Below are 16,749 nucleotides of genomic sequence, written 5' to 3'. Positions count from 1 at the left end.
ACATTGAAGGATCGAGAGTTGACGCGAATTAAGGCGTGTATAGATAGTAGAAAACCATGGAGAGTTGGGGACAAGAGGTTCAAAAATGTAGAAAAAGAGTTGACTATAGTGGATGAATGTGTGGTGCGAGGAAATCGTGGGGTAGTTCCGAGGAAGTTAAGAGAAGCCGTGTTGAACGTGATTCATGCTGGGCATCAAGGGGTTGAACGAATGAAACAATGGGGAAGAGAATATGTGTGGTGGCCTGGAATGAATGAGGAGATTATAAATATAAGCCGGGGTTGCGTGATGTGTAACTCTTGGGCCAGTATGCCTCGTAGAGATAAAGAAAGTGTTTGGCCGAAAGCTACTCAGGCGTGGGACAGGGTTCACATCGACTTTTTTGATTTTGAGAACAATCATTTTTTATTTATCACATTTTATCTTTAAAATGTCAATAAGAATAACATGTAATTTTCAATTACCATCTATCTATAATCGTCAAAAAACGTCAATCAAATAATTTAGCAAATAATATTCTTTTAAAAAATATTTATCTAAAGATAATCATAGCGATTTTAAATCAATAGTAATTCTATCATGTGATTTACAGATTATATATTTTATTTAATGGTGATGATTTTATATACTCAACCCAAAGATATTGGTAATTTATGTTAGAGATGATTTTCTATTTATAAATATTTCACATTGGATCTCAAAATGATATGAAATTGATGATTTTGTTTTAAGAGCTTATTGAAAAATTTTACAAAATGATATGGAATATTATAGCATAATATTAATCCTCATATGATAGCAAAATGATGGAATCAGAAAATCATATGAAAATAATGATTTTGTCTTTATAAATTTTGCAAATTTTTCTACCTACTGCCAAAAATGACAAGTTAACTGCTAATGAAATATTCATTTTTCAATAGTATAATTTTTAACAAATTTTATTTAGATAAATAAAAAGAAATTTCAAACTAAAAAATATAGCCACAATTTTTGTTATTTTATCATCATTCTTTCTCATTTTTCATCTGAAATCGTGATTTATGGATTCATTGAGAAGATGCTACTCAAAACTGTGAAGAACATTTTACAAGGAATGCTTTGTGCCTAGTGTTGTTAAAAAGTCGAGTTCTTACGACTTGCCACTCGAGTCGTAGTGGTAAAACCGCTCCCACTCAAGCCGATTAAGTAGTCGGCTCATGTAAGTCGACTCGCTAGGTCTGCTCAATTTTTTTGTTTTTTTATAAAATCTGGTAAATTGGTAAATTTTGGGTTATTGATCAACGTGAACAAAATATAATAAGAATATTCATGTCGTAACTAAAAATGGCTCAGGACCCGAATTCGGATTCAGATATTATATACCTATTTTTTATAACAAAAAAATGTAAAAATATAATTTATATTGTAAAGATGTTAAATTAAAATTTAAGTAAAGATGTACCCTAGATAAGTGATAATTATAATCGTTATTTTTAAAGATTTTTGAAATTTTTTGAGGCAAGTGGGTAAAAATATAGATTGTAAATATGTTAGATAAGTGACAATTGTCATAATCGTTGTTTTTAAAGTTTTTTAAATTTTTTTGACGTAATTGGGCTAAAATAGGTATTGCTAACATGTTAAAATAAAACTTCAGTGAAGATGTTTCATAGATAAGTGACAATTGTCATAATCGTTGTTTTTAAATTTTTTTGACTTAAATGGGCTAAAATAAGTATTGTTAACATGTTTAAATAAAATTTTAGTAGATAAGTGACAAATGTCATAATCGTTGTTTTTAAAGTTTTTTAAATTTTTTTGACGTAAATGAGCTTGCTAACATGTTTAAAATAAAATTTTAGTGAAGATGTACCATAGATAAAGTGACAATTGTCATAATCATTGTTTTTAAAGTTTTTAATTTTTTTGACGTAAACAGGCTAAAAATAAGTATTGCTAACATGTTTAAATAAAATTATAGTGAAGCCATAGATAAGTGACAATTGTCATAATCGTTGTTTTTAAAGTTTTTTGAAACTTTTTGACGCAAGTGGGTAAAAATATAGATTGTAAATATGTTATATTAAAATTTTAGTGAAGATGTGCCCTATATAAGTGACAATTGTCATAATCGTTGTTTTTAAAGTTTTTTAAATTTCTTTGACGTAAATGGGCTAAAATAAATATTGCTAACATATTTAAATAAAACTTCAGTGAATTTGTACTCTAGATACAGGGTTTCCCATTCAAAAAAGGAAAAGTCCCAATCAAAAAAAGAAAATCGTAATTTTTTTTAATTTTTTGTCAATTTTTCTTAAACCTTTATTTATTTTTGTTATTCCTTCTTAATTTATTTCTAAATTTTTGCGATTTCTTTACGTTTTTTTTCTTACTGTATCTTTTCTCAATTTATTTCTAACTTTTTGCGATTTTCTTTACTTTTATTTTTCTTACTATATCTTCTCTCAATTTATTTTTCTTCTCATTTTGATAATTCTTTTGTATTTTTAAAAATAATTTATAAATTTAGGTCCATTTTTTTAACAATTATTTACGTGTTTTTTTCATTATACATACAATATTCTTTTTATGATTTCATTGTAATCTTTTACATATATTTTTAACCTTTTCAATCTCGTCATTTTTAATCTTTATTTTTTTGACCTTTTCTCGATTTTTTTCTTCTTATTTTTAATAATTATTTTTGCTAGTTTAGTTCATTACAAACACTACCTACGACGGTTCCAAGTCCGTGTGCAAAAAGTGGAGGGTTGGCGTCATGTCGGAGACCGGCTGTAAAAACCCACTCCAAAATGATGATAGTTTCAAATAAAACTCTACAACAGAAAGCTAGGGCGTCCTCCACAAACGACGCCCACTGCATCTCCCGCCCGTGCAATGCGAATAATACACTAGGGTTACCGCCTGACTCACAACGAAGGCGGTTAAGGAATTTAGTTGTGGATAGAATGTGAATAACATGCTGGAATGTGGGTAGGTTGACGGGAAAGAGCATCGAGGTCGCACAAATGCTAAAAAGAAGAAAGATACACATCGCCTGCCTACAAGAGACGAGGTGGAATGGAACTAAAGCTCGGGAGTTAGGAGAGGGATACAAGTTATTCTACAGTGGGTCACCAAATCATAGAAACGGGGTCGGTATCGTTCTAAGCGAATCGTTCAAGGACAAGGTGGTGGAAGTCAAACGATGTTCAGACAGGTTAATGTGGGTGAAGATTGCAGATCAACGAGGCCTCCTAACCGTTATGTGCGCGTATGCTCCTCAAATTGGGTGTATGGAATCAGAGAAAAATATATTCTTCGATTCATTGGAAAAAGAGATGCAAGGAATAGGACAGGAAAAAAAGCTAATTATTGGGGCGGACTTCAACGCCCACATAGGAAAAGATCGTCTCGGGTATGAACGAAATCATGGAGGCTATGGGCATGGTCTGAAGAACAAGGAAGGGGAAAAACTTCTCCAAGTATCCCAAGCATATGACATGGCGATCGTTAACACTTATTTTCAAAAGCGTGAAGATCATATTGTGACTTATAGAAGTGGAAAGCATTTTAGTCAAATTGACTATCTGCTTATATGGCGAAAGGATTTATGGAGGATCAAAGATTGCTAAGTAATACCGGGAGAAGAAATCGCCAGGCAACATCGTCCACTTGTCATGGATCTTGAAAGAAAAGTGTTTTCTGAAAGAAGAAAGGTTTATGAACCTCGAATTAGGTATGAAATGCTAAAGGACATGCCGACGAACGATAAATACCATCAGAAAGCCTCTACACTCTTGGGTGCCAGGAAGTTAGAACGAAACGTAGACGACGATTGGGAGACGCTAACTGCGGACATAAAGGAAACGGCGATTCAGATTCTAGGACAGACCAAAGGAGGCAAAGCTTTGAATAAGGAACTACGGTGGTGGAATCAATCGGTTAGGGATTTCATCGAAAGAAAGAAAATTCTATATAGACGGTGGCATAAATCTAAAAATTCGGAGGATTATCAAGAATATAGAGAGGCAAAGAGAGCCGCGAAGAAGGCCGTTGCAATAGCGAAGAATTCTGCGTACACCGAGATGGCAAACAAACTGGATCATAAAGGGGGCGACAGGCTTATGTACAAATTGGCCAAGATAAGGGAGAAGAAAAGTCGCGATGTCGGAGTCCTTAAAATAGTCAAAAACGAGGAGGGTCAAACCTTATTCAAGCCGAAGGAGGTGATGGAAAGGTGGTAAGGATATTTCAAGGAACTTATGAATATTGCTAATGACAAAGATTTCCTTCCCGTTATTGAGTTAAACATAAGTATGGTCGAACTCTTTCAGGAGGATGAAGTTAGGACGCAAATGAACAAGATGCATAAAGGAAAAGCTAATAGCCCAGATGGGATTCCTATGGAAGCATGGATCGGATGCCGAGAAGAAGGTGTCACGACCATGACGAACCTCTTTAACAAGATATGGGAGAAGAACGAATCCTAATCAATGGAGAGCAAGCACGATTATACTCTTATTCAAAGTCAGGAGACCCTCAGGAGTGTGGTAATTACAGAGGTATCAAGCTAACTTGCCACTCCTTGAAACTTATGAAAAGGATCTTAGTAACATGGCTGAAGAACGAGGTTAAAATCGGCTAACCAATTCGGATTTGTGACCGGCAAATCCACAATCGATCCGATCTTCGCACTAAGACAAATGATGGATAAATGGAGAAAAGAAACCTACATATGGTCTTTATTGATTAAACACGGTCCCTCGCGATTTAATATGGTGGTGCTTGAGAAAACAAAATATCCCTGACGCATATGTACGGCTTATGAAAAATATCTATGAAGCCTCAATTTCTTGCGTTAAAACGATAGTTGGAGACTCTAAACCTTTTCGTGTTGAAATTGGATTACATCAAGGATCTGCTCTAAGTCCTTTTTTATTCAATATAATAAAGGACATGATATAAAAGACATCCAAAATTCATCTCCTTGGTGTATGCTATATGCCGATGATATAGTCCTATGCGAGGAGACAAAGGAGAAAGTATTCAAAGAAACCGAAAAATGGTCAAAACGCTTTGCTGGATATGGTTTAGAGGTCAACAATCGAAAAAAGGTATACATGGAGATGAACGTTGTAGGCATCCCGTCGCTGGATGACCAATTAAGTACCCAAAAGTAGACAGGTTTACATACCTAGGCTCGATGCTACATCAAGAGGGAGGTTGCGCAAAAGATGTCAATGCTGGATCCAAAAAGGATGGCATAAATGGCGAAGTATATCCGGTGTAATGTGCGACAAGGAGATGCCAATATGGTTGAAAATCAAAGCTTACAAATACATCGTACGACCGATGTTACACTATGAAAGTGAAACATGGGCATTAAACGCTACGGAAGAAAAGTTATTACAAGCCACAGAGATGAGAATGATACGGTGGAGCTTGGGGTATACTAAACTCGACCATATGACGAATGACTGTCTCAGAGCAAAAATGGGTATTCAACCTATGGCGGACTTGATAAACGAAAATCGGTTAAGGTGGTATGGTCATATATTAAGAAGGGAGACTAATGATGTAAATCGAAAAGTATGGACATGGAGGTGTCGGGATAGAGAGGAAGAGGACGACCTCGTACATAGAAATGTCAAGTAGACAAAGTTATGATGACTAAGAAGATAAATCCGGACATGGCCCTTACTACCAAGATGGAAGAAACTTATCAAAACCAACCCCACGACTGTGGGACCGTATGCATGATAAAGAAGAGTTTAGTTCATTACAAAATCCTAGTACATATAATTTTGTTTATTAAAGACCATTTAGTTAAAACATCTATATATCTGACTTTGATAAAACTAATTTTAAAATTTAAAAAAAAAATTGTTTTTTACTATATATAATCTTTATTTATAAAATAACCTACACTTTATATTATAATAATGTGTAAAAATAACTCGAATTAAAATCCATGGAAATATTTTAAAAAAATTAATTTTATTTAGTCTGTCTTCCTCTCCTATTGTTTTAAATAATAATAATTTTCTAATGCGTTTTAAAAATAAGAATTTAAAAATGATTATATTTTATTAATTTAAATATCGTTTGGCATTACAGTTAAAACCAAACGATTAATTTATAATTTAGCAATTGTAATTATATTGTCTGCCAAAAACATTAAATATAATTTTAAAAAATAATTATCAAAAATGAGTAAAGAAAAATTGAGAAAAGGTCAAAAAATAAAGATTAAAAATGACGAGATTGAAAAGGTTAAAAATAGATTACAATGAAAAAATCATAAAAAATATGTATAATGGAAAAAAAACGTAAAGAATTGTTAAAAAAATGGACCTTAAAGTTATAAAATATTTTTAAAAGTACTAAAGAATTATCAAAATGAGAAGAAAAATAAATTGAGAGAAGATATAGTAAGAAAAATAAAAGTAAAGAAAATCGCAAAAAGTTAGAAATAAATTGAGAAAAGATACAGTAAGAAAAAAAACGTAAAGAAATCGCAAAAATTTAGAAATAAATTAAAAAGGAATAACAAAAATAAATAAAGGTTTAAGAAAAATTGACAAAAAATTTAAAAAAATTACGATTTTCTTATTTTGATTGGGACTTTTACTTTTTTGAATGGGAAACCCTGTATCTAGAGTACATCTTCACTGAAGTTTTATTTAAATATTTATTTTAGCCCATTTACGTCAAAGAAAGTTAAAAAACTTTAAAAACAACGATTATGACAATTGTCACTTATCTATGGTGCATCTTCACTAAAATTTTAATATAATATATTTGCAATCTATATTTTTACCCACTTGCGTGAAAAAATTTCAAAAAACTTTAAAAACAACGATTATGACAATTGTCACATCTAGGGTACATCTTCACTAAAATTTTATTTAAACATGTTAGCAATACTTATCTTAGCCCATTTACGTCAAAAAAATTTAAAAAACTTTAAAAACAACGATTATACAATTGTCACTTATCTATGGTGCATCTTCACTAAAATTTTAATATAACATATTTACAATCTATATTTTTACCCACTTGCGTCAAAAAATTTCAAAAAACTTTAAAAACAACGATTATGACAATTGTCACTTATCTAGGGTACATCTACACTAAAATTTTATTTAAACATGTTAGCAATACTTATCTTAGCCCATTTACGTCAAAAAAATATAAAAAACTTTAAAAACAACGATTATGACAATTGTCACTTATCTATGGTACATCTTCACTAAAATTTTAATTAAACATGTTAGCAATACTTATTTTAGCATATTTACGTCAAAAAATTTAAAAAACTTTAAAAACAACAATTATGACATTTGTCACTTATCTATGGCTTCACTAAAATTTTATTAAACATGTTAGCAATACTTATTTTAGCCCATTTACGTCAAAAAAATTTAAAAAACTTTAAAAACAACGATTATGACAATTATCACTTATCTATGGTACATCTTCACTGAAGTTTTATTTTAACATGTTAGCAATACCTATTTTAGCCCATTTACGTCAAAAAACTTTAAAAACAACGATTATGACAATTGTCACTTATCTAACATATTTACAATCTATATTTTTACCCACTTGCGTCAAAAAATTTCAAAAATCTTTAAAAATAACGATTATAATTGTCACTTATCTAGGGTACATCTTTACTTAAATTTTAATTTAACATCTTTACAATTAAATTATATTTTTTGTTATAAAAAATAGGTATATAATATCTGAAGCCGAATTCGGGTCCTGAGCCATTTTTAGTTACGACATGAATATTCTTATATTAATTTTGTTCACATTAATCAATAACCCAAAATTTACCAATTTACCAGATTTTATAAAAAAAACAAAATAATTGAACAGACCTAGCGAATCGACTTACATGAACCGACTACACTAGCCGACTAAGTGAGCCGACCAATGCGTCTCATTTAGTCGACTCGAGTCAAAGTTGTTTTATCGACTAGAAACTAGGCTAGAGTCGCAGCTAAGTCGACTCGGCTTAGCCGTTTAACAACACTATTTGTGCCTTCCATTATAAATATTCCCACAATCTAATAATATTTACATTTTATACAATTATATATCTTTGTTACAATCGGAAGAATTATCGTGAATAGAAATATCATCATTTAAATCATTCTTTATTAATAAATTACATTAAATAAATAAATTACATTTTATGATCTAATATTTTTTATGAATTACATTTTTTTTATCCCCTTTAACAAAAAAATGTTATTTTTATATTTTTTCAAAAATAAATAAATCATAAAAAATAATCAATTATAAAAAATAAAAATGTTCATTTAAAATTGTATTTAAATATAAATTGTCAATTTTAGCAAAAATATAAAACGATAAAATAAATTGATTTTAAAGTTAAGAAACAAACATAAATTGCAACGAGAAAATAAAACGTTAATATAAACTAAAAATAAAATCTCGCCCAAAGATATAAAATTTTAAATCGAAGTATTTAACATTCAACCCTCCAAAGAAATCCGGCTAATGTTTTCCTTGGATATGTTGTGTAGTAAACGCCATCTACGTTCATGATCGCCATGCATGCAATACGCCATCCTTGCTCATGGTGCAGTCTTCTTTTAAAACCGAACGATGGCTTGGTAAAACGAAAACAGCCCTTAGCTAACTCCCCAATCGGATCTCTTGTGCGTGGTATCGGGCATCTAGATTCCTCTCGAGCAAGGTTTATGTTGTCCTTCAGCCAGTAGTCCAATTCCCGAGTCTTTGCATAAATCTTGGTATACGGAACACTCCTTGAGGGTATGATCTTAGGCACGGCATCGAACTTCAAGTGAGTTTTCGCTTGTCTGATTATCTTGAGTTTGTAGGAGCATGTAGAATCGAGGTTTTTTTAAAAATCGAACACTTCCTCAACATCATCATTTACTTTACCAACAAAGAACGTTGTATGTTATTGAAGGCGTGGAGCCACTTACTCCCTAGCAAGGGGATCTTATCACTATCCACCACTAAGGCCTTCAGCGACTTAACGTTTACATAGGCTAGACCTATAATCGATGGCGCTGTCGTCATACCCTGTCATCATATCCGTCTTATGCGTCGTGGCTATGCCTACAGTCTTAGCTGCATGCTTTGGAAGTATCGTGTAGCTAGTACCGGTGTCAACTTGCATCAACGTGGGTATGTTGTTGATGCTCACCATCATATCTGGTGTCATTGACCCCCAAATTGTACCCTCATGAATCTGAAGACTGTACTATTTAACATTGGTGTTTGTGACGTCATCATCATCGATTTCTTCGATGTTTATAGCATAGTTGGTGTTCGATTGACAATCACATTTATAATAATAAGATCTGTTGTTAGTATAATTGTCATTACTATAATGGTTTGGCCTCAGTAAATATTTTGGAAAACCATTACTAAGTTGAGGGTTATGCCTATACTGACCGCGACATGGATTGTTGGTTCGGTTATCGCCTCTATAGCAATTATCCCTTTGATCAAGGCTTTGACGATGGTCACAACGATAATCATAGCGGTTGTCATGGAAGTTGTATCCGCGATAGTTGTATCGATCGTCGTTGTGGTTATCATATCGATTGTTGAAACGGTTGCGGTTATCCTGAAGATTATCTTAGCTTTGATCGAAACGGTTATCGCGGTAGTTGTCATAGCGTCCATCGCATCGTTTGTCACGGCAATTGTCGTGCAGTATATCGCAACGTTCATCGAAGCGTCCGTCACGGTAGTTTTCGTAGTGTATATCGTAGCGTTCATGGAAGCGTTTGTCACGGTAGTTATCGAAGCGTCGTTCCTGGTGGTTGTCATACATGAGCGGGGGTTGCCTGATGAAAGCATCATATTTTACAAGAGATTTATGAAGTGCGCTGGAGTTCTGCTTGGGCTTCACGGTTTCGTGCTATTTTTTATCGGCCCATATAATTTATCTCTTGTGCAGATAATATCCGAATATATGGCTTCTACATTAACCATTCCCTTTATGTTGTTTGGTTCCGTGATGTCTTCCTCTAGACATAGATTGTAAATATCTTCTATAGTCATAGAGCTCCTGACCGCTTTCCTGACATCTTTGGAAATCGAAGCAACTCTCACCTTCTTAATAATGCGTTGAATGTCATCGAATTTGCATTCATTATTGAATCTTGCTACCCATGCTGAGAACGTCTCCTCCTTGCCTTAGGTGGCAGCATAAAATATTGAGAGTTTGGCATTCTCGATCTTGATGGACGTTGAAGCTTGAATTTGCCAAGAAGAGCGATTGGGTCCTGGAGGTCTGCCTCCGTGCAAATTGTTCCGATGTTGTTAAATCTGGTAGACTTCGGAAAAACAACGCGGCTTTTTCCCCGTTGAAGATCTTGCTAGTGTCGAAAATTTTTTGCAATTTCTACTAAATTTAGGGAAATCCAGCTTGACGAATTCGATCATGTATGTGGAATTATTCGATGCTTCCATCGTAAAAGAATTATAATCTATAAAAGCGTTATAGAGAATTCATGTATAGTACAAAATCAAGATCGAATTTTGAGATAATAGTTATGCGAAGGAGCTGACATAGCTTGGCCTCCTTGAAGAATTATCATAGATTGTGAATAGAAATATCATCATTGAAATCATACTTTATTAATAATTTAAATTGAATAAATAAATTACATTTTATTATCTAATATTTTTTCTGAATTACATTTTTTTTATCCCCTTTAACAAATAAATGTTCTTTATATTTTTTTAAAAAAAGAAAATCATTAAATTGATTTTAAAGTTAAGAAACAATCATAAATTGCAACGATAAAATAAAACGTTAATATAAACTAAAAATAAAATCTTGCCTAAAGATATAAAATTTTAAATCGTCGTATTTAACACAATCTTTAATTTCTGAACATATTAAAAAGGCAATTATGCATAATTTTATCATGAATTTCTTTATATAAATAAATATTTGCTTTTATATGATCGGGAATAAGAATTTTCTCCTTAAATTGATAATAGATGAATCAGAAATTTCCCTCATATTTGATGACGAATAAATCAGAAATAAGTTTATATGACGTGTGAATCAAAAATACGGTTTATCCTTCATTTATTTTATAAAAAATGTTAATGAAATATAATTCAATGTGAATAATTATTGATGAATTTATTTTATAATTTCTGCAATTTTTTTATTTATGAACTCAATAAAATTTTATTTAATCTTGCTAGATGAGGGTTTTATATATTAATTTATTTTTTAAATACAAGGCAAACCAAAACATATGTTATTGAACACCAAAATAAACACTATTTATAATATTGGGGAGCGATTAAATTAAAAACACTATACTTTATGAATTATCACTTCTATTAAATATCAAAATTTAGCAAATATGTATATAAAAAAGGGTCAGACAACCTTAGTAAAAAATTAAAATTGGGCCAAGCAAAACTTGGGATGGGCATTAACTAAATTCCCATTGGGTCTGAAAATGTTGTCATTTGCAGACCTCTAGTGGTAAATACATGACGAAAAATAAGTGGCAGATGTATATCATATATAAATGGATTCCTTGGCAGAGGTAAAATACATTATGGTCTGCTGTTTCCTATGTCATCCTGCCTAGAGGTCTGCAATGGACAGGTTTTGATGCACCTGTCTGCTCATTTATTTAAAAATTTTATTTAACTTGTCTGTCAAATGTTTAAAAATTATTATATTGGTTGATTGGCTCTTTATGTATTATTTTAATGTTTTTTACTTAAACTTATAAATTATGAAATAAAAAATAATCTCTAATAATTAATAGAGGTCGGTTGCTCATTTTGCCCTACCCATTGTATTAAAAATATTTTTTAACCCTCCCATTCACCAACTCAATATCTTTCAGTCAATGCACAGAATAGAAGGGTTTAAGTTAAGCAAAACTTTCATCTAGCAAGAATAAATTTTTTAGGTTTTAAATTGCAAATGAATGTATAAAAATTCATTTAGGAATATTTTTTTTATTGAGCACATATACAATTTTTACAGATTTTATGAAATTAATATAATGAAAATTCATATGTTTATATATTTATATATTTATATTGAAAGTAATAAATATATCAGAGACCTGTATATGCCATTTGTACAGCCTGCCCTGGATTTGTTTTTTAAAATTTTTCTGGCATGGCCCGGTTTGGATTTATTTAAAATATGGTAAGCGGAAAATAATTCCCCGGAAAAAAAATCCCGGAAAAAAAATCCCCGGAAATTAATTCCCTGGAAAAAAAATCCCCGGAAAATAAATCCCCGGAAATTAATTCCCCGGAAAAAAATCCCCAGGAAAATAATTCCCCGTAAAAAAAATACCCGGAAAATAATTCCCCGGAAAAAAATTCCCCAGAAAATAATTCCCAGGTAAATAATTCTCCGGAAAAAAAAATCCCCGGAATAAAATTCCCCTGGAAAATAATTCCCCGGAAAAAATTTCCCCACTATACATTGAATTGCTAATGCATTGCTAAACTGCATTGCTAAAAAGCAATCAATCATAATTAATTATAAATCAATCAAAAATTTATTACGTATATTATTTTAATGATAATTTTTTAAACTTTTTTTAAAATATATTTAAATCATTTTTTTATTATAAATGAAGAATACTGATTAAATGATATAGTATTATAATTTTATTTTTATTTAATATTATTAGTAAGAAATTTATTTTTCTAGCTTATTAAAACAAATATACATTTTATTCAATTTTAAAAATTAACAAATATATATCCGTAAGAGGACGTTATATGTTTTAATATGTATCATTTTAGGAAACCGGAATGATGATTGGATAGCACTTTTTTTATATTTGGGTATATATATACATATAAAAACCTAAAAATTAAAAATTTTTTTTAGGTTTCTTTGATGTTTAATGAGTAGGTTTAGAATAGTAAAACAATGGAAATTTTCTAAAGTAAATATTGCTGGCGTTATTTATCAAAATCTCTTCATTTTTGTATTATACGTGTATATTTACGTGCTAAGCATTATTCTAAAAAATATTTTGAAAATAATTTGATTTGACCGATTGCCGAGCTCAAAACCGATCACTCACTAAATATTCGATTGATCAAATTTGCTAGTTAAGATATAATTTGAAAAATGTTGATTTTTGTTTTATGTATCTATAAATACGTATAAAACATAATTCCAAAAAATATTTTAAAAATATCGTGATTTGACCCGATAACCGACTCGTAGCTCGCCCAATGACCGAATACTGCATTGCTGGCGTTATCCATGGAAAAATCTTCATTTTTGTATTATACGCGTATATATATATGTGCTAAGCATTATCCTAAAAAATATTTTGAAAATAATTTGATTTGACTGATTGCCGAGCTCAAAACCCCACTTACTAAATATTCGATTGATAAAATATACTAGTAATATGATTCGAAAAATGTTCATTTTTTGTTTTATATATCTATAATTACGAGTAAAACATATACGAGTCGGTTATCCGCCAAACCACAATATTTTTAAAATATTTTTTGGGATTATGTTTTATATGTATTTATAGATATATAAAACAAAAATGAACAATTTTCAAATTATATTACTAGTAAATTTGAATCTAGGAAAATAATTCCCCGGAAAAAAAATCCCGTGACCCGGATCTGCTCTGCAGTATTTAATTAAATAGAAATGTTTTTTAAAGTCAAATTTCTTCGAGGATTTGAGATTTTAAATAATAAAACGAAAGTTAAATAAATCTAGTTCACCTTTACACACTTTCATCAACTTTTAGGTATTTATTGAAAAATTATTTTTACACAAATTTTAATCATTTTTTTAGAAATATGATAAAAGGCTTTTCACAGTTTACTGACTCTTAAATAGCGCCCCTTTTTGTTTTAACAAGGATAAGCTATTAAATAATATAATTTTATAAATTTTGTGGCTAAATAGGAAATTAGCAATTCAATCTGATACCCTCTATTTGATAAAAATTATTTTACTGAAGTATTTACCTACTTTAAGAATTTAACTGACTGAATACAAAATCACTATAAAACTTGCAAAATTATATTTTTTACTGCCTAATTTTAATTAAATACTGCCAAAAGTAATGAAAAATGCTGACCACTTTAATCAAAATACATCCAGAGGTGATTATCAGCAGTGAGTATTATATTTTTCTAATCTAACAATTATTATTTTGCTTATGAATTTTTTTCAAAAGTTACAGAAAAGAAATAATTATAATTTTATTAAATTATATATAGAATAATAAATTATATTATTCAAAAGAAACAATTCTAGAACGTATATGTTCTCCAATTGAAGAGAGAAAATTGGGCAAGTCCCTTCTCTCTTCTAAATAATCAATGCATAAATTTTTTAAAATAGTTTGTTTCGTTGCATAAATACGATTTTTTTTGGGAGTGTATGTCGCAATATTCCATTGGCCGATTTTTCCCATATCAACCGCTATTTCCATCCTTATTTTTTCGAGTAGTTCCCATATCTTCGATTTTTTGTTGCCTACAATATGCTTAAATCGGTTATTCCATCCTTCACATACATTGTTTGTTCGATTTTCCCCAGCAATCATAACATTGAACACATTCCATGTTTCTGGTGGGAACAATTGCTCTACTTGCCTTTGAGAGTTTTTCCCATGTCTCAATTCTCCATTCACATAATTTTTATCAAAATAAAACAATAATTCTTTGTTTTCATCCGATACAATGGTTTTTAAATACTCCATACCTCGTTTGACATCGTGTATAGGTAAGAATGCTAATCCATCGATCATAGCTGCAAATAAGCATAACATTGGATCATTCCGATATGATGATTCTAACCCCAATTCCTGAATCTTTCTATGAGTTGATTGAGTTAGATGATAAAAACATCCTTTGATGTTGATATCTCTACCTAAAAGTTGAAAAAATATAGATTAAAATTATTGTATAGGTTTTATTTAATATTTATGTCTTTATCAATTTTTATTAATTGTACTGTGTGACAAGAAAAATGGGAGAAAAAATAAATAAAAACAAGTTTTGGTGCAGAATTTGACATTGAGTTCGAATTCGTTTTCTAAGTTTTCCCTTCACGTCAAGTTTTAAAAATATTATCGTATAAAGGCAACTTTTCGAAATCTCAAAATGATAAAATTTAGGTATTTATACGGATATATTTTAAAAAGTATCAAATGAAAATCCCTGAAAATTGGTGATAGTGTTAGATTTATATTTCCTTATAAATTTATTAATTTTTATAATTTTTAATCGATTGCTTTTTGAGAAAAATGGTAAAGAATTTCGTTTTGGGAGGTCTTAAGTTTTCAATTTAAATTCCCGGCAAGAATCGTATAAATATGTTGGCGGACTACTGCTGGAGTATCTTTTTTGAAAATAAATCACCAACTTCATATTCGCGGAAATATATTTAGATTTACCATTAAATGTTTTTAAATTCGATAAATTTTATGTTAGTGTTTAATTTGTTTTAAATTCAATAAATTTATTGTATATTACAAGTTAAATCCTATATAATAATGAAGTAGGGGGTGAGACAACGGACCGATAAAAGGTTTATTAAAAGTAAAATATGAGATAGGTTAGCTTAGCATAATATATTTATTTAAATATGAGAAATGTAACTATTTCATTTAAAATAAATTGTTTGGGAATCGTACCTTGTGCAGTGTAGCGAAGAGAACGAAAGCTACAATAAATATATTAAATGTAAGCTATATTAAAAAAGAATCTAGAAAAATAATTCCCCGGAAAAAAAATCTCCGTTTTTAAGATAATTAAAATTACAAAATTAGCAGATTAGGATAAAAATTCCCTATAAATAAATCAACGAAATAATAATTCTCAAATAAAATATTTAAAAATTTTGATAAAATTAATTCTGAAGAATTATTAGGATTATGTTTTATACGTATTTATAGATATATAAAACGAAAATCAACATTTTTCAAATTATATTACTAATAAATTTGGTCAATCGAATATTTAGTGAGTGGTCGGTTTTGAGCTCGGCAATCGGTCAAATCAAATTATTTTCAAAATATTTTTTAGGATAATGCATAGCACGTAAATATACACGTATAAAACAAAAATTAAGAGATTTTGATTATATAACGCCAGCAATTCAGTATTTAGTCATTGGGTGAGCTACGAGTCGGTTATCCGCCAAATCACGATATTTTAAAAATATATTTTAGGATAATGTTTTATACGTATTTATAGATATATATAACGAAAATCAACATTTTTCAAATTATATTTACTAGTAAATTTGGTCAATCGAATATTTAGTGAGTGGTCGGTTTTGAGCTCGGCAATCGGTCAAATCAAATTATTTTCAAAATATTTTTTAGGATAATGCTTAGCACGTAAATATACACGTATAAAACAAAAATGAAGAGATTTTGATAAATAACGCCAGCAATATTTACTTTAGAAAATTTCCATTGTTTTACTATTCTAAACCTACTCATAAATTAAACATCAAAGAAACCTAAAAAATTTTTTAATTTTTAGGTTTTTCATATGTATATATATACCCAAATATAAAAAAAGTGCTATCCAATCATCATTCCGGTTTCCTAAAATGATACATATTAAAACATATAACGCCCTCTTACGGATATATATTTGTTAATTTTTAAAATTGAATAAAATGTATATTTGTTTTAATAAGCTAGAAAAAGAAATTTCTTATTAATAATATTAAATAAAAATAAAATT

At 30.0% G+C, this 16,749-nt stretch overlaps 3 protein-coding genes across 3 annotated transcripts; all 3 read left to right on the top strand.

Moving 5' to 3' along the window:
* Nucleotides 1-3,011: 3,011 nt before the first annotated feature.
* On the top strand, nucleotides 3,012-3,617 carry LOC135927253 (craniofacial development protein 2-like). Its single transcript, XM_065463211.1, has one exon. The coding sequence runs from the start codon at nucleotides 3,012-3,014 to the stop codon at nucleotides 3,615-3,617; it is 606 nt and encodes a 201-aa protein (XP_065319283.1).
* A 111-nt stretch (nucleotides 3,618-3,728) lies between these two features.
* LOC135927243 (uncharacterized) lies at nucleotides 3,729-4,229 on the top strand. The gene has a single exon (XM_065463201.1). It carries the CDS (start codon nucleotides 3,729-3,731, stop codon nucleotides 4,227-4,229), a length of 501 nt encoding a protein of 166 aa, XP_065319273.1.
* Nucleotides 4,230-5,274: 1,045 nt separating this feature from the next.
* LOC135927234 (uncharacterized) lies at nucleotides 5,275-5,640 on the top strand. Its single transcript, XM_065463190.1, has one exon. The coding sequence runs from the start codon at nucleotides 5,275-5,277 to the stop codon at nucleotides 5,638-5,640; it is 366 nt and encodes a 121-aa protein (XP_065319262.1).
* Nucleotides 5,641-16,749: the final 11,109 nt, after the last annotated feature.

This window comes from Gordionus sp. m RMFG-2023, chromosome 1 (assembly GCF_954871325.1).
Source record: "Gordionus sp. m RMFG-2023 chromosome 1, tfGorSpeb1-WG-v2, whole genome shotgun sequence".
In the NCBI taxonomy this organism is placed as follows: domain Eukaryota; kingdom Metazoa; phylum Nematomorpha; class Gordioida; order Chordodea; family Parachordodidae; genus Gordionus; species Gordionus sp. m RMFG-2023.
This window is presented reverse-complemented; position numbering and strand designations above follow the sequence as displayed.

Excerpts from the sequence above, each read along its gene's own strand:
- LOC135927253 (XM_065463211.1), top strand. The coding sequence starts at position 3,012 with ATGCTAAAAAGAAGAAAGATACACATCGCCTGCCTACAAGAGACGAGG.
- LOC135927243 (XM_065463201.1), top strand. The coding sequence starts at position 3,729 with ATGCTAAAGGACATGCCGACGAACGATAAATACCATCAGAAAGCCTCT.
- LOC135927234 (XM_065463190.1), top strand. The coding sequence starts at position 5,275 with ATGTGCGACAAGGAGATGCCAATATGGTTGAAAATCAAAGCTTACAAA.